We start from the raw sequence: 17,201 nt of genomic DNA on the forward strand, positions 1-17,201 counted from the left end.
TGGCGCATTTTGGCGCATCTCCGTGCCTCCGTGGCCCTGTCAGGATGTGATCCCTTTGCGCCTGGTAGCCCGTGTGGACGCCGACATCGTTGCCATTATCTCCCAATCTATGCAATGGACAATTCAGTGCTGACCAGTCTGTCATCTATAGTTTCATGGGTGGCTGGGGTGAACTCGGTAGGTCCCACAACACCACAACGTCACGATATCTCAACCCGGAACGCCAGTGACGACCATTGCGGATCGAACCATACGGATTTGGGCCATCGACTTGATCATCATCTCCCAATTGACTCCCGCAATGATCGACCTGGCGCAAATCGAGGTTTCTCTTGGTCTCCATATTCAGAACTGACCATAGCCTTTGACGATAGGCTGCCCTACTCCCCAGCGCATCGCTACCTACTCCCTGTCCGCCAACCGTCAGCGTCCTCTTGCCGGTGCCTTCAACGCTGCCATCTTCAACACCTTCCGCCGCTTCAGACACCAGGTGCTCTACGTTGTGCCTCCCTTCGTCATCGCCTACTCCGCGATGAACTGGGCTGTTGAGAAGTATGTCAACCGTCCTCACGACAATTGCGGCGTCTTCTTAGCCGCAGGTGTGTGTTCTGTGTGGATTGCAGTGCTAATGGTGATTAGGAACGAGTACCTCAACTCCAAGCCTGGCCGTCTTGCCGAGGGTGGTCACGAGTAAATTGGAATGGTCATGATATCTAAAGATGGCTGTTGGTTGAGCTAGCGGAGGAAAAGGTTGTGTGATTGCATTGTACAGTAACTAGAAGCAATCGAATTGTTTCGAGTCTTGCCATGGTGTTGGTCGATGTAATTGTGTAGTGGTCATGTGACTTGACAGTACCCTGCGTCCCAAGGTACTACCACCGAAAGTAGTTACCTAGGTATACTTCGTACTTCTAGCAGCAAATTATTCTAACATGGAATGAGTATACCATATGAATGTTCTCTGGAACGGCGGAGCTCTGGCGGTAGTCGAGCCGGTTTGGGTAAAAATCGGGAGAAAAAAGTGGTTGCTGGTATTTTATCGTTCGGATACCGACCACTTCCAGATACTTCCTATACCTCTTCCCAGTGCAAAGAACGTTTGGATGCGAGTGTAATACAATTGATAATTGATTCCTTTGCTTCTGTCTATTGACCAACCCCACTACTGACTAAAAGAAAGGAAAACGAGCCCGCAAAAGAAATACTACCTCAGGAACAATACCGAATGTTACCGCAACGGTATTCGACCATCTTGTCGTCCCCCCACACCGCATTCATCCGCTTCTGCTCGTCTTCTTCCTCTTCTTCTTCCCTTCTCTCCTCTTCCTTCTTCTCCCGTCCATCTCTCCATCTTCTTCCTTCTCAATCGCTTCTTCCTTCTCGTCGCCTCTTCCATTCCTCCATCACCATGTCCGACATCACTCACCCCACTATCAAGGGTATGTTTCCCCTCCATCCACCCCGTCATCACGAGTACCCCGCCGCGCCTGGATGCAATTCATGCGAAACCCCTCCCAGACTCAATTCCTCAATTCCTCAATTCTTCGCACCTTGAAACCTCACTACTCCTCTTCTAATGACCCCCTGACTGACCTCCCCAGATGGCTGGTTCTCCGAGCAGTCCGACATGTGGCCCGGCCAGGCCATGAACCTCAAGGTCAACCAGATCCTGCACCACGAAAAGTCCAAGTACCAGGATGTCCTCGTCTTCGAGAGCAGCGACTACGGCACTGTCCTGGTCCTCGACAACGTCATCCAGTGCACCGAGCGCGACGAGTTCTCGTATGTGTTATATTTTTTTTTTTTGCCTTTCGTCCTCTACCCCTCCTGCCCCACCTCTCCGCCCGCCATGCGTTCGCCCAAGAACGCAAGAATCCAAACCACCCAGCAGGAGTGCCCATATGAGTGCCCAACTAATGCCCTCCCAGCTACCAGGAGATGATCACCCACCTGGCCATGAACTCCCACCCCGACCCCAAGAAGGTCCTGGTCATTGGCGGTGGTGATGGCGGTGTCCTCCGTGAGGTCGTCAAGCACGAATGCGTCGAGGAGGCCATCCTGTGCGACATTGACGAGGTACGTGCGAAACTTTGGAAATTAAAGCACATGCCGTACTGGAAAGAAATCAACATTGACACTTCTAGGCCGTCATCCGCGTCTCCAAGAAGTACCTCCCCGGCATGAGCGTCGGCTTCCAGCACCCCAAGGTCAAGGTCCACGTCGGCGACGGCTTCGAGTTCCTCAAGAACCGCCAGAACGAGTTCGACGTTATCATCACCGACAGCTCCGACCCCGAGGGCCCCGCCGAGTCCCTCTTCCAGAAGCCCTACTTCGAGCTCCTCCGCGATGCTCTCCGTGACGGCGGTGTGATCACCACACAAGGTTGTTCGTCGCCTTTCCTTTCCCCCTCTGCCTTTTCTCTCTATCTTATTATGTTCATGTTCATTTGTTGTACTAATTAACTCCACCCTGTTCAACCCCTCCCCTCCCCCTCCCCCACACTCTCTCCTTCCGTCCATTCTTGACTTGACTTGACTTGACTTGGCAAACACAAGCTAACCGATTCTACGTCCCAAACCACGCGACCCCCGCCACGGGTCCGGTTTGGGTTTCGTCATCGTTTCCTCGCGTACAGCCGAAAACCAATGGCTGCACCTGTCCCTGATCACCGACCTCAAGAAGGCCTGCAAGGAGGTCTTCCCCGTCGCCGAATACGCCTACACCACCATCCCCACCTACCCCTCCGGCCAGATCGGCTTCATGGTCTGCTGCAAGGACGCCTCCCGCAACGTCCGCGAGCCCGTCCGCTCCTGGTCGCGCGAGGAGGAGGAGCGTCTCTGCCGCTACTACAACCAGGACATCCACCGCGCCAGCTTCGTCCTGCCCAACTTCGCCCGCAAGGCCCTGAACTAAGAAGTTCGATACAGAAGGAGGCTTTAGATATGTTAAAAAAGAGTGTTGTGCTTGGGTCTTTGTCTTCTTGAACCTATTCTTTTCTACCTTGTTGGTAATTATGATCTTGGGGGGCCCTCTACACCACGTTCGATTATTCCCTTTTCTTCCTGCTGTCTATCTAGAGGCGCCTGTGGTCGATAATCAATCGATGATGATCTGATGATGATGATGAATTATAATCCCTTGTCCCTGTGTAGCTGATATTCTTATTCGTGGGATATCGGGACATTGAAGGACTACACATGTTCGTAGGATCTGTAGTTCCAAATCTTCATCTACAGCCGGTCTAATGGAATATTGATTGAAACGAACCATGCTCTTCATATCATTTCTAAATCTACTACATGGCCACTCAGAACCGAAAATCGATGGGAATTTTAGGAGCAAACATCGTCAAAGCGTCGAATCACAGGACTTCTCCCGAAGGATCAACGTCGTCCCAGAGGTTCATAAACAAAAAACATAAGAAAGATCATTACAACCCGCACCAAACAGATATTTACAGGATCTGCTGGAAGGCACGGTTGATGGGAGAGCGCACCGGCTGGCCCTTGTAGAAGTCGATGGTGGCCAGGGCACGCTTGCTGATGCCCTCAGGAGTGAACTCGAACTTCTTGTAGACCTCCTTGTAAGGACCAGAGGCACCGAAGCGGTTCAGGCCGAACTGCTCGTGAGAGTAGCGCTCCCAGCCCATGGTGGACAGAGCCTCCACGGACATGACGGGGATGCCGTCGGGGATGACCTGCAGCTTGTAGGCCTTGTCCTGGGCGTCAAAGACCTCGAAGCAAGGAACAGAGACGACACGGGCGTTGACGCCGTGCTTCTCCTTGAGGTAGGTGGCAGCGTCGATACAGATGCTGACCTCGGAACCGGTGGAGATGAGGGTGATGGCGGCGTTGGGAACCTCGACCACGGGGTAGGCACCCTTGAGAGCGGCCTCGATGGAGGAGAGCTCGAGCTGGGGCAGGTTCTGACGGGTGAGGGCCAGAATGCTGGGGGTGTGCTTGGAGGTCAGAGCAGAGTAGTAGGCGGCGCTGGTCTCGTTGCCATCGGCGGGGCGCCACACCATGCAGTTGGGGAGAGCACGGAAGTGGGCCAGGGTCTCGACAGGCTGGTGAGTCGGGCCGTCCTCACCCAGACCGATGGAGTCGTGGGTCGCGACGTAGATGGTGCGGACGCGGGAGAGGGCCGAGAGACGGACGGCACCAGCGGCGTAGGAAACGAAGTTCAGGAAGGTACCACCGGCGGGGATGACGAGGCCATAGGCAGCCAGACCGTTCATGACGGCCGCCATGGCGTGCTCACGGACACCGTAACGGAGGTAGCGGCCGGACCAGTCACCGATACCGTACTCCGGGGGCTGGAAGTCAACGGCGTTCTTCCAGCGGGTGTTGTTGGAGCCAGTCAGATCGGCAGAGCCAGAGAGCAGCTCAGGAACAACGTCGTGGATCTTCTCGAGGACGGCCTCGGACAGCTTACGGGTAGCAACAGCGGCATCGCTGGGCTTGTAGGTGGGGAGGCTCTTCTCCCAGCCCTCGGGGAGCTTGCCGGCGAGACGGCGGGTGAGCTCAGCACCCTCGGCCTTGAACTCGGCGGTGTACTTCTGGAGGAGCTGGTTCCAGGCCTGCTCCTTGGCGGCACCCTCGGCGGCGTGCTTGGCGTAGAGGTCATAGACCTGCTGAGGGACGACGAAGCTCTGGTTGGGGTCGAAGCCGAAGCGCTGCTTGACACCCTGGCAGTCATCGGCCTTGAGGGGGTTACCGTGGACACCGCCGGTGCCCTGGAGCTTGGAACCGAAACCAATGGTGGTGGTCAGGCGGATCATGGAGGGCTTGTCCTTGACGGACTGGGCCTCCTTGATGGCGGCCTCAATGGCCTCGAGGTCGTTGTCACCATCCTTGACCCAGACGGTGTGCCAGCCGTAGGACTCGAAGCGCTTGGTGACATCCTCAGTGAAAGCGCACTTGGTGTCACCGTCTATAGAGAGGAGCGTTAGTGAACTGGCTTGAGCGGCGTGGCTCTAGGTCAAATCATACCGATAGAGATGTGGTTGTCGTCGTAGATGGCAATGAGGTTGCCGAGCTTCAGGTGACCAGCCATGGAGGCGGCCTCGGAGGCAATACCCTCCATGGCACAACCATCACCGAAGAAAGTGTAGGTGTAGTTGTCGAAGAGGTTGTAGCCGGGCTTGTTGAAGGTGGCACCGACCTGGGCCTGGGCGATGGCGAGACCGACAGCGTTGGAGAAACCCTGACCGAGAGGACCAGTGGTGACCTCGACACCGGGGGTGTCGTGAGCCTCGGGGTGACCGGGGGTGATGCTGTCGAGTTGCTGGGGGGTTGTTAGGGTGCAGATTGGGGAGAAGAGGTGGGATTGGAACTTACACGGAAGTTCTTCAGGTCATCGAGGGAGACCTTGTAGCCGAAGAGGTGGAGGAGAGCATACTGAAGCATGCAGCCGTGACCGTTGCTGGAGTTGATTGTTAGTGTTGGGGGCCATGGAAGGGCGATTGAAGGACGTACGAGAGGACGAAACGATCCCGGTTAGCCCAGTCGGGGTTCTGAGGGTTGAAGTTCATGAACTTGTTGAAGAGGACGTGGGCGACAGGGGCCATGCCCATGGGGGCACCGGGGTGGCCGGAGTTGGCCTTGAAGGTGGCATCGACCTGGAGGGGAGTTAGAGATGGGGGAGAAGAGGAGGGAAAGAAGAGAAGAAGCTTACCGCAAGGATACGGATCGTGTTGATGGCCAATTGGTCAAGATCGGAGTACGGCATGATTGCGAATCTAAGGTAGTCTGGGATGAGGATGGGACGTCATGGCGTGGGATGTAGGGGAGACTTACTTGGAGAGAATCCGAATCAATGCAGGATAGGAGGAATGAGAGAGGATGAAGAGCGGGAGATGAAGAAAGAGAAGAGAAGAAAGAAGAAGAGAAGAAGAAGAATAAAAAGAAGAAGAGGGCGGTGATGGGAAGAGGAAAAGGGAAGGAGCGATGGAGGGGGGAGAGGGGAGGGATTTGTCCAACTGGGCAGGTGGGGGGGGCAGCAGTAGCAAATGATGTCTTCCGGTGGGGCCCGTTTCTTCTGTTGCTTCACCGAGAACAACAACAATATGAGGAAGACGGCTCAATGCTCGATAGTTGTCGGCTAAATAGAATTCATTGTCTGTCTGGTAACGAGTAATATAGCTGGTATATTGATCTACCTGTATACTAAATACTCATCCTCGTCGAGTAGATACATGAGATGTTCTACATATCTATACATGTTGAGCTACCCCGCCATGCCCGCTTTCGGCCTCAACATTCTCCAACAGAAGAACCGTTCCCTCCATCCTCTAGAAATCTCTGCATCTCACATTCCTCCCCCGAAAACAGTCTCATCGCATCCAATTCGTTCTTGACGGCGTCGATCGGATGTGTTGGCCATTCCGGACTAATGAAGTGTAGAGTATCCTGCAGACCCGGTCTAGCTACCAGGTAGCTGCATAGGCACTAGGTAGTACCTAGGTACCTTAGGTAGCACCATTCGAAACCTCCATTCTTCCCATTGATACTACTAAACATTGTAAACAAATACACGAGGCTGCTCCGGTGACTTCTGTCCCATCAAAGAAAATGCTCCGGCGGACAGCATCGGTCCGTCTGGCGTCTCGGAGGACGCTGCTCCGATGTCTGTTCCGCGGGGGCTCCCGTGGGATGCTATCCTCTAGTTAAATATTTATTTATCGCTTACTCAGTCCGTCGCATCCAGACTCTTATAAAAGCAACCCAAACTGACCAACACGTCTCCTCGGACCTCTCCATTCCATCTGATGAATAATAGAAACCCTTCTCTCCCTCTGGAACTAATTTCCCAGCTGACCTGCCTAATCGCCGGCAACCGCCAGCAGTCCTGACAGATACTCCAAAGGACCTAGGTACATCTCCAGTAGTACTGCAGTAGCGACCAAAGCCCTCAATCAAACCCCCCTCACTGGTCAATCCCCCTCGATAACCATCTTGGTCGACGTCATCTGCGACGCCCGTTGAATCTACCTTCCGAGCCACAGTCGATCCCCCTCCTCTCCGGAACCTCCCGACCCCAGACTCCAACTAGACGTTCCTCTGGGGTGGCACGGTTCAAGCCACGACATCACCACCTGTCGCTGCTGCGTCGGGACAGGAGCCCTTAACTCGGTCGTTGCAGGATTAGCCCCGTGCGCCGCCGGTGCAGCTCGAATCGCATGTGGCACAGGAAGTATATGACGCGGGTTTGCAGATTCGCCTCCGCACGGTGCAGGAACCAGTCTACTCCGGAGCATGGTCTCGGACTGTGGACAGCGGGGAAGCCCGCCGTCACTGGGATGTTCTGCCGATCAGAGGGCCGATCGTCCATTTTACTGTGGCCTTCTGGTGTTGTAACAGCAGAGATAACAGCATTTGACTACTAACTCACAGTTCACTAAGTCCAGATTACGAGGCCATGTAATGGGATCCATATTAGTCTCATTGACAGTGGTCGACCAGGACTGATTACATACAGAGCAGTGTCTTGACGTGCCTAGGTAGTGTAGAGCTGTCAGGATATCCAATCCATATAGATGCATATCTCTGTCAAACGCACTGTACATAAAGGAATAGATTAGTCACCCGCATACCTCCTAGCTGCGAACCCCTGTCTTCTGAACCAATCAATATCGGAGCAACAGGGGAACTAATACCTTGCCAAAACATTCAAAAAAAAAAAAAAAAAAAAAAAAGACCAACGCTGCCAAAGAGGATGATAAATGCATTAAAAGCGTCGTTAACAAAGTCTCAATCCCGTATATGGAACCTATTGGAGTTGACACTTATCATCAGTCTCCGTGAAGCCCTCTCCAGGTGCAGAAGAACCGGACTATTACACAACAGGAGGCTTCCATCCCATTGCCTTGGGCGACAGCTTTGATTCTGGAAAGTATACGGTTCTCAGGAAACTGGGATACGGCCAATACTCCACCGTCTGGCTCGCAAGAGACTCCAAGCAAGTACGTCATTCATTACTTTTGTTCTGAACTAATTGATGGTACAGATATCAGAGATATGTGACGCTCAAGATGTTACGGGCCGATTGCTACGGTGGCCCCCACAACATCTTCGAAAGGGAGATCCTCTCGAGAATCTCAGAGGTTTCTACACACAGTTCCCACCAAGGCCAGAATCACGTACTGCACCTTCTCGATCAATTCAAACACACGGGCCCCAATGGAGATCATGTCTGTTTTGTCTTTGACGTACTAGGACAGCATATGGATTTCCAAGCCGCCAAGTATGAAGACGGAAAGCTGCCCATAAAAGCTGTCAAACGCATCACCCGACAGCTTCTTCTGGGACTTGACTTTCTCCACCGGGAATGCGGTATCATTCACACAGGTATGGCAGGGGACACCAGGTAACAACACGATCTGTCGTTATGACGCTGACTTTCCTACCTCATTAGACCTGAAGCCAACGAATATACTTCTACAGCTGGAAAATCCGGACGGTGCTGTCTCCCAGTACCTTTCAGAAGTTCCTGCGCGGACTCTGTCTCAAAAAGGCGCTATAACACCGCTCCGAGAGGTGATCACAACGCCCCACGTGTCAGAAACCAAAACTCCTCACATCCGGATTATCGATTTCGGTGTTGGTAAGTAGGCCTTGCGCAATTCTTGGACACGAGGCTAATCTACATCTTAGCGTCTTGGAGAGACAATCATCTGTCCGATCTAATTCAGTCCCCAGCTCTGAGAGCACCAGAAGTGACCATCGGCGCGCCCTGGGATGTTGGTGTTGATATATGGAGTCTTGGGTGTCTGGTACGTCCATCACCTTCTTCCATACACTTTGTACTGTTGTCCAGATGAGTCTGACATACCAAAACATAACAGGTGGTTGAGTTCGTCCAGGGAATTGTTATATTCGCCGGTGAAGCATCAGGAAAAGGGACTTGGACCGCTGACGACGATCGTCTAGCAAGGATGATTGAAATACTAGGCCCATTTCCGCAGCATTTCCTACAACAAGGCGGCCGCACGGGACAGTTCTTCGACAAGCAAGGTATATTCTCTCAATAATATCAATGACAGTGTCTAATGCAGCTGTACCCAGGGAGTCTTCTTCGAATTCCCAACTTGAAGCCCACAAGCCTTGAACGCCTACTTAACGGCACGTCCAAGCCTTTCTTGAAACCGAGGGATATGCCCGACGCCGAAGTCCCTATTTTCATCGATTTCATCAAAGGAATGCTGACAATAGACCCGGCGTCTCGACAGTCAGCAGCAGACTTGCTACGGCACGAGTGGATATGTGCAGATACCCCTCGAAGTAGAGTAATCTAGAATTGAGATTGGTCTGAATAAAAGCTTCAACGCACCGAGCACAATAAAAACCGCGATCTCTCTAAGAACGCAAACAACAGCACAGTGCAAAGAAGAATCACGCCAGCGAGCCCACCATCCCATCAAACCTCCCCAACTCCACGCCCAAAGCAATCGCCGCCCCCGCATCCATCATCGCAAACACCAAAAACTCCCAGTACCCCTCCTCGCTCATCCCGTTCCGCCCGCGCAACAGCGTATGTCCCAACATGACCCCGGACACGAACAGCCGGATCGGCACCGTCGCGTGCAGGAACTGGTTCTCTTCGATGGGCATGTACGAGCAGAGGAAGTACGGGAGCATCAGACAGGACGTCAGAAGGCCCAGAAGGGCGTTTGTGTCGGCGATGCGACGCGTGGTCGGGTGGGGGATGAGCCGCTCGGGCCTGCGCTTTTCTTCGCCCTTTTTCGTTGGTCTGAGCCTGATGACCGGTAGGGACCGGAAGACGGTCACGTAGAGCGCTAGGCCGAGGAGGGCTCCGTTGGAGACGATGATGTGTTGCGGGAGGTTGACGGGGCGGAAAGGGAACATCTTGACCTGGGATTTTGATCTGAGGATTTAATTTTCATGAGCTTAACTTCTTGGTGGATTCGTCGAGGACAGTATGGCACAGATGGAGTATTTATATCCATCCACCTGACATTCTCACGTCAGACGGAATGCGGATACGAGTCGAGCTAAACATTCAAAAGTACTACAGCCCTAGATGGGAGATAGGGTGTCTATAGATACGGATGTGATTTGGAGATTGCCCAAAAAGTTATGACTTCAGGGAGTTTTTGTATGAAACCTCTACGTCGCGACTGTCGGCGTTAGTGCTACACTGCCACTCAACCGCCGAGTGGATTGAGGGATGCGCTTGACTCAGTCGCACACCCACCTGGACCAAGAGTCACCAACTCTTCTCGCAGACATCATATCTCCGGTCATGGAGTCAACAAAGCAATTCCCTCAATTCCCAAACCTTCCCCCCGAGATCCGGCTCCTGATATGGCGCGAATGCCTGCCATTCCGAGTCTTCGAGATCGATACCCGCCCTCGCCGCGAATGGCTGCTTCCGACTCCAAGAAAGCTGCCCCCATGTACATTCCGGTGGTCGCACGAGAAGAACTATTCTCCACCCGTGATAGCGCAAGTATGCCGTGAATCACGCGCTGTCGCGCTGGAGTCGCGGTCGAACGAGGAACGCATGCTACATGAACCTCCCTCTCGGTGGTTTAGCCCTCGCTTGAGCATTGCATTCATGCATGGGAAACCTGTCTTTAGCGACGACTGGGAGCAGGCAATCAGCCGGGTCCCAGACTTGCATTGGTACGCGGATCGCTGCGGCGCAGCTGGGTTCGATGCTTCTGTTATGCATGAGTTCGATAACGAAGAGGGTTATGCAGCCTGCAGGAACGGATTTCTTGATGCCATCGCCGAACGGAAGGACTACCCCGTCTGTGTGGAAACAGTAGTGATCCATGCGAGCGTGGAAGCAGCGAGGAACTCGGGGCTCTTTGGCTTACTGGGCGACGCTCCCCTGCAGCTCGTTGACGCCACCGATGCGAGAAAGATTGCCCGGTTCCAGGCGCTGTGGGAGACCAACCTTCAGCGTGATATGGCTCCGGAGAGCTTTTTCAGAGACCAGACGGACTTCCAGTCCCGCATTGTGCGGTGGAGCGAGGAGGTTGAGTCGTTGTGGGTGTATAATGACTGGTATAAGGCGTTCAAAAATGGCTGGCAGGGAGTCGTTGAGCCCGAAGAAATTTGGGAACTTCCGTATTATGAGTTTGGCAACGCACATGACATGTTAGTCTGGCGATGTTCATCCTTCGACGATGATCCAGAGCCATTGGATTACTTCCTCATTTCGGAGAATCCCGACCATCCCTTTGTGCAGCAGAGTTGGGCGGCGATGCCGCGGTTTCACCCCCGAGTCTTGTTCAGCCTCTGCCCCCTCGACTGCCATCTGCAAAAGGAGAACTATGATCCGAGGTTGTGCAGATCGAAAGAAAAGTGATAGATCATCCAGAATGACAACATACAACATAGGATTTACTGGTAGCCGCCCACCCAACCACTAACCGGCCGACGAGTTGGATGAGTAGATCATTAACATTGCTCTGGCAGCAAAACAATCTATACTATCACTTCCACACAGCTATGCCCTGTGGTATTGTACATCTATACGCTTCTCCGGTCAGCACCTCAGACGGAGCTGTAGACTACCGGGGGGTAGAAGTGAGATCGTGGTAGAAGCGGAACGCATTATCCGGATCCCATCTCTTCTTCAGCCGCTGCAGACGCGGCACATTGTCTCCAAACATCTGTCCCAGAGACTCGTCACCATGGGCGTAGCTCACGTAGACGGCGAGGTCATCGTAGCCGGAGGTGGCCACATAGGCAGCCCGGACGGCCTTCGCCATGTCTTGGCCCGCCTGTTCAGTAGTCGCGGAGGTGCCGCCAAACGAAATCCCGCTATGACGCGAGAACGTCAGTCACATATTCTGCCATTCAGGATGCGAAGACTCACGAATAGCCCAGCGTGTCGCGCCAGGGATACGCCGTGGCGTCATCTGCAACGGTCTCGACTGCCTGGGGTGCGAAGACCTCCATCTCGACGCTGCTGCCGCGCCCATCCGGGTACTGGACGAAGAAGTCGCTCAGCATCTGGAACACTTGCTGGTATGTCGTCGAAGACAGGTTGCGATAGTTCACGCCGTACCCGGAGACGGACACGGGGGCACAAATCGCCCGTCCGAGGCCCCATGCGGCCTTGTCGGTGAGCGTGTTGTAGTTGACCATGCTGATGGAGGATGCAGTGGGGTTGAGGTCTAGCAGAGGCGCAATGAGCTCCCTTCCCTCACTCTCAGAGCCCAGGTAGACCCAATTGGCAAGAATCTGAGCCTGTTCGACCGGTCAGCAAGTGTTTTGTTCTGACAAAGCGGCATGGACAAACGACGCACCTCGCCGACAGTGACGTTGTACCCGAGGATGGAAATGGTAGAGAGCTCGGCGGGAATCGTGCCCTGAAGAGACTCGATGATGTCGAAATAGGATGCGTTTGCAGCGGCCGGGAAGATAAAGTCGGCATTGAAGATTTGGCCGTTGTTGTTCTGGGGATGCAGCTTTACGTGGCCGACGTGATGATGCCGAAGTTGGGGGCAGCACCACGAAGCGCCCAGAACAGGTCCGGATGGGATGTCTCCGAGACCGTGAACTGCTTGCCATCCGCCGCAACCAGGCGGACGGACAGGAGACTGTCGATGATCAGGCCGTTGACGCCCTGAAACCGGCCAACGCAACCCCCAACCGTTGCACCGACCATTCCCGGACATGCGCAGGATCCAATTGCTGGAAGGATTGCTATCAGTTCAACTGTCATCCCAAGATGTCTCACAGGGGAGTGGAGTACTGACGCATTTGATACCCGGCTTCATATATAGGGCCATCAATATCACCGAATACAACACCGCCGCCGATTGTCAGAGTACCCGCTTGCGAATCGATGTGAAGACTGTTGAGCCTGCTCAAGTCAATGGCGAGGCCAGTCGTCATGGCGCTCAAAGTTGTGCTGGACGAGTGTCGGCCGCCGGTAGCAAGGAATGGGAGGCCAATGGATCGTGCGATCCTCACCTAGCATGCTGTCAGTCAGAATACACGGCCTTCAATACAGACTCTGCATCCGAGTTGATGAGTGCAGGTCTACCGCTCTCGCAACATCATCTCCCGTGGCCGGGGATATAGCGACGGAGTAAGAGGGCGCGCCCATGCTATTCCAACGCTCCGTCGCGTTCTCGAATGCGGTGGCGTTGGGGAAGGTGATTGTGGTCTGAGCGTTCCAGCGGTTGGTAGAATTGATAAATGCTGGATAGGGGTCAACAGCAGGAAGCGCGATAGCTGTCCCCAGGACGAGGCCGAAGCTCGACGCTGCCGATACGATTCGCATGATGCCTGTATGTGTGGCCAAGGACAAGACGACAGGGATGATGAAGTAAATGCAGGGGAAATACAAGGAGCCTATATCAATTTATATGGTCTCAATTGTTCCAACTGGTGCTATAGGTATTCGGTGTTGGCCCGGAAGCTTAGTGCTTACAGCGGAATGGTTCTTCGAACCTCATACTGCGATGTTTCTACAGAAATATGGCACGCCTTTTGGGATTGTCAAGAAGGCGCTCTCTCTCCTGGTACGTCGGTATATTTTCTAGAGACAGGGGACTGGATGCGCGGTTGGCACACTGGAAATTAGCCCGGGCTTAGTAGCCGGGAGTTACTACTATCTCCGAGGGATAGAACAGCCGATGGCGTTGTCCACCGGAGATGGTCTCGGATATTCAACAGGAAACTAGTAACTTAGTTGACGAGGATATCACAGAGGGGATGGCGCTGTCTCTCAAAATATAGACAACTTCTAAAAAGCACTGTACGCGTATCAGAAAGAGAAACGAACCGTTCACCCTCTTCACCTACAGTCTACCATGTCTTACAGATACGATACGGACTTAGAGGGCCTGTACAGCGCTCTGAGGGGCATGAAAGCGGCCAGGCCCCTAACGGTAGCCCACGATATCGCAAGCGTGCGCCAGAGAAGTAGCGGTATCGTTGACATATACAACGCAATTCCACTTGCCCCCGGCGTTGAACGGAAATCATTCACGACGAAGACTTTCGACGGCCACGATCTGGAGCTCGTATGGTACGTCCCCGAGAGGGCTACAACGACGCCAGGGCCTGCTCTCCTACAAATCCACGGCGGGGGATTCATAGCCTTCAGCGTGCACGATTTCCATCCAGCACTCAACAATCTCGTCGCGGCCAGCGGCGTGCCGATGCTCTGCGTGGATTACCGACTGGCCCCCGAGAATCCCTATCCTGTCCCGTTGGAGGACTGCTACACCGCACTCACCTGGCTACGCGACCATGCTACGGAGCTCCAGGTTGACCCTGCCCGCATTGGGGTGATTGGCGATAGTGCCGGCGGAGGACTCGCGGCCGGGTTAGCGCTGCTAGCCAGGGATCGGAAGTTCAGGCCGCCGCTGGCGAAACAGGTCCTCATGGCTCCGATGCTGGATGACCGCATCGCGGAGTATGATGAACGCATGCTGCCGCTTCTTACTTTCACGTACGCGGACAAGACGTCTAGTTGGACTGCCTATATTGGCCGGGATGCGGCTGGGTCCGAGCTGGTGCCGCCATACGCTGCACCAGGGCGCGCAGCTGACTTGGCGAACCTGCCTTCAACATATATAGATGGGGGCCAGCTGGATGTGTTCATGGTTGAGGGGATGGTTTATGCAAAGCGGCTTGCGGTTGTTGGCGTGAGCACGGAATACCATCTGTATCCAGGTGTTCCACACTCTTTTGATGTGTTTGCGCCAGTCGCAGAGATCACCAAAAGAGCAATGGAGAACCGAATCAAGGCGATTCAAAGCTTTTAATGGACCGGCAGGAGGCACTGCTCTGGTTGAGAGGTGTGCAGCGAGTTGTGGCCTAGCTGGTATAACACACTCTACTAGATATGTAGAAATGGAATAAAACATGCCAAAGAGTATGTACAATCAGACCATAATACTAGACAATACTTTCTGCCACCTGGATGCTCACCAGCCCGAAGCCGGACCCGGTCCCCGACTCCCCGATAAGCAGCGCCTTCGGGGTTGTCGGGAACTCGTATAGTTGCTACCTCTCGACTGCGATACGGCACCATGCGCAACTGTACGTAAAGATAGCGAGGAGGGTGCTTACTTCTTATACATCTCATGCTGGAATCGCATCTTGACTCGAGTCCGCTGAACATACGCGCAGGAGCGTGAACAGAGCCGTCATGATAGACTCACTCGTTTTGGACCGGCCGGCAGTATTATTTGCAGGCCTGGCCTTTGTTGGTATTATCTTTCTTCGGATCCTGTTCTCTAGTCTATTGCCAAACATCCCTATTGTTGGCGCGAGTCCCAGCGACTGAACTCCTTCGTCGTGACCGCCACGAATCGCATGGTCGTCAACCCCAACGGGGTCACGACGCCCTCGGGGGTCCGGATCCCCAAGGGCACCATGGTCTACGCGCCGTCGTACCCCGTCATGCACGATCCGGACATCTACCCGGACCCGGAGAGCTTCAAGCCGTTTCGTTTGGCGGACAAGCGCACCGCGTTGGGAGAGGAAGGGCAGTCGTATGTTCAGCGTGCGCGGCAGGCGTGGACGACTACCAGCCCAAAGTATCCGGCATTTGGCCATGGATGTCACGCGTGTCTGGGCCGTTTCTTTGCTTCCACTCTTCTGAAGCTGATGTTGGCGTACATTCTGATGAACTATGACTTTCAGTTCCTGGAGAGACGGCCCGAAAACATGTGGATCGGCTCGAATAGGACGCCTCCGATGAAAGCCACCATCATGATAAAGAGGAGAGTTGAGTCTGAGAAGTGATTAGCTGGAGGAACTTGGATTTGTCTCCCAATTTTCATACCAATCTATAGAAATAAGGATCTAGAGCTTCTTCTACACAGACCGCAGGCACCAAGAACATATCAATCTTGTAGATGTCTATACTTCGCGCGTTATGATGCTATCAATGTAAAAATGGCTGCTAGACCATCAGAAGTGCGAACACGGCAATCGAGGCCTCTGTACGGTCTATATCTTGTTTGACAGATGCCAATCAGAATCTCGTTCCAGAACAGGCAAGGCTATACCAATACACATTTATGAGTCGCGCAATCCGCACACTTCAGATTGATAGCTAATTTGATGCAATCTAGATACAATACTCTAGGTGTTGACCTGGAAGATCTCGGGGTATCGACCACCTGCCGGGGTGAACTCGGTCAGGATATCATCAATCTCGGCCATCTCCGCATCCGAGATGTCAATCAGCTTGCTGTTCTCCTCAACCCGTTCCGTCGTGGTGGCGCCAGGAATGGGAATGATCGTGGGCATCCCGGGACGTCGAGACAGCGCTCTAGTCCAGTTGATCGCGAGCTGCGCGGGCGTACACCCCTTCTTCTTAGCGATCTCCTCGACCTTCTCGACCAGCTGCACGTTCTTCTCAAAGTTCTCCCTCCGGAAGCGGGGGAAGTTGAAAGAGAGCAGCAACGAGTCTTGTGGGAGGTCATCGAATTTCTTAAATTGACCGGTCAACATGCCTCTGCCGATGGGAGAATAGGCGATGATTGGAATCCCGTACTGGGCGCAGGCCGCTGCGACGCCATTTTCCAGTATGTCGGTGGAAAACCTGTTTCAGTTAACACCTGTGAAAATCCCAAACGGCGAGGATCACATACAAGGAGAGCTCGGCCTCCACCGCGACGACATTGGTGTGTTTGACGGCTTCGTGGATGGTCTCCGCCCGCACCTCGGAGAGCGCAATGCCTCCGATCTTGCCGGTCTGGATATACTCCTTCTCGATGAGCCCAAACGTCACGTCCAGAGGCACCGCCGGGTCCCGACGGCCGAATTCAAACATATCGATCTTCTTGCGGCCCTTGAGCTGCGCAATGCAGTCATCCAGGGTGCGGCGGGTATTCTCCGGCGAGGCGTCGACCTGGTGGGTTTTGGGGTTGGCTCCGCCTTTGATATTCAGGACGATCTTGTCCGCATCTTCGGGGTATTTTTCCAGGTAGCGTTCGAGGAGAACGAGGCTGTTGTAATCTGGCGGGCCATAGAATTCACCGCCGTTCCAGCAGGTGCCTATAGATGTTAGGGGAGAAGGGACACGACATGGCTGGTCGCTAGAAAGGCTCGTTACATACATCCGTTCTTGATCGCAGCGCGCATGGCCGCAAAGGCCTGTTCCTGCGTTGGTGGTGTTGCTCGCCAGGTCAATCCCATAAGGCCGAAGCCAATGGGACCGACTTCCTTTCCACCGATTTCGGGCATATTGTCTCT

At 53.9% G+C, this 17,201-nt stretch overlaps 8 protein-coding genes across 8 annotated transcripts; 5 read left to right on the top strand and 3 right to left on the bottom strand.

The window, feature by feature from the left end:
- Nucleotides 1-301: 301 nt before the first annotated feature.
- ATEG_00550 (ubiquinol--cytochrome-c reductase subunit 8) lies at nt 302-694 on the top strand (the record flags this gene model as incomplete). Its single annotated transcript, XM_001210636.1, has 3 exons — nt 302-325; nt 362-563; nt 624-694. The coding sequence occupies 3 exons, from the start codon at nt 302-304 to the stop codon at nt 692-694; spliced, it is 297 nt and encodes a 98-aa protein (XP_001210636.1).
- A 714-nt stretch (nt 695-1,408) lies between these two features.
- Nucleotides 1,409-2,913, top strand: ATEG_00551 (spermidine synthase; the record flags this gene model as incomplete). The annotated part of the gene is made up of 5 exons (XM_001210637.1): nt 1,409-1,439; nt 1,602-1,782; nt 1,929-2,076; nt 2,145-2,382; nt 2,636-2,913. The coding sequence occupies 5 exons, from the start codon at nt 1,409-1,411 to the stop codon at nt 2,911-2,913; spliced, it is 876 nt and encodes a 291-aa protein (XP_001210637.1).
- Nucleotides 2,914-3,454: 541 nt separating this feature from the next.
- Nucleotides 3,455-5,730, bottom strand: tktA (transketolase tktA; the record flags this gene model as incomplete). The annotated part of the gene is made up of 5 exons (XM_001210638.1): nt 3,455-4,932; nt 4,992-5,286; nt 5,340-5,424; nt 5,478-5,620; nt 5,677-5,730. The coding sequence occupies 5 exons, from the start codon at nt 5,728-5,730 to the stop codon at nt 3,455-3,457; spliced, it is 2,055 nt and encodes a 684-aa protein (XP_001210638.1).
- Nucleotides 5,731-8,032: 2,302 nt separating this feature from the next.
- ATEG_00553 (uncharacterized protein) lies at nt 8,033-9,295 on the top strand (the record flags this gene model as incomplete). The annotated part of the gene is made up of 5 exons (XM_001210639.1): nt 8,033-8,348; nt 8,416-8,604; nt 8,655-8,773; nt 8,846-9,014; nt 9,066-9,295. The coding sequence occupies 5 exons, from the start codon at nt 8,033-8,035 to the stop codon at nt 9,293-9,295; spliced, it is 1,023 nt and encodes a 340-aa protein (XP_001210639.1).
- An 893-nt stretch (nt 9,296-10,188) lies between these two features.
- Nucleotides 10,189-11,159, top strand: ATEG_00554 (2EXR domain-containing protein; the record flags this gene model as incomplete). The annotated part of the gene is made up of 2 exons (XM_001210640.1): nt 10,189-11,015; nt 11,132-11,159. 2 exons carry the CDS (start codon nt 10,189-10,191, stop codon nt 11,157-11,159), a joined length of 855 nt encoding a protein of 284 aa, XP_001210640.1.
- A 687-nt stretch (nt 11,160-11,846) lies between these two features.
- ATEG_00555 (uncharacterized protein) lies at nt 11,847-13,266 on the bottom strand (the record flags this gene model as incomplete). Its single annotated transcript, XM_001210641.1, has 4 exons — nt 11,847-12,224; nt 12,284-12,671; nt 12,718-12,953; nt 13,027-13,266. The coding sequence occupies 4 exons, from the start codon at nt 13,264-13,266 to the stop codon at nt 11,847-11,849; spliced, it is 1,242 nt and encodes a 413-aa protein (XP_001210641.1).
- Nucleotides 13,267-13,798: 532 nt separating this feature from the next.
- On the top strand, nt 13,799-15,743 carry ATEG_00556 (uncharacterized protein; the record flags this gene model as incomplete). The annotated part of the gene is made up of 3 exons (XM_001210642.1): nt 13,799-14,638; nt 14,845-14,868; nt 15,237-15,743. The coding sequence occupies 3 exons, from the start codon at nt 13,799-13,801 to the stop codon at nt 15,741-15,743; spliced, it is 1,371 nt and encodes a 456-aa protein (XP_001210642.1).
- A 342-nt stretch (nt 15,744-16,085) lies between these two features.
- ATEG_00557 (aldo/keto reductase family protein) lies at nt 16,086-17,192 on the bottom strand (the record flags this gene model as incomplete). The annotated part of the gene is made up of 3 exons (XM_001210643.1): nt 16,086-16,548; nt 16,598-17,003; nt 17,066-17,192. The coding sequence occupies 3 exons, from the start codon at nt 17,190-17,192 to the stop codon at nt 16,086-16,088; spliced, it is 996 nt and encodes a 331-aa protein (XP_001210643.1).
- Between the last annotated feature and the right edge of the window lie 9 nt (nt 17,193-17,201).

The sequence above is a fragment of the Aspergillus terreus genome, genomic scaffold (assembly GCF_000149615.1).
Source record: "Aspergillus terreus NIH2624 scaffold_1 genomic scaffold, whole genome shotgun sequence".
NCBI lineage: Eukaryota > Fungi > Ascomycota > Eurotiomycetes > Eurotiales > Aspergillaceae > Aspergillus > Aspergillus terreus.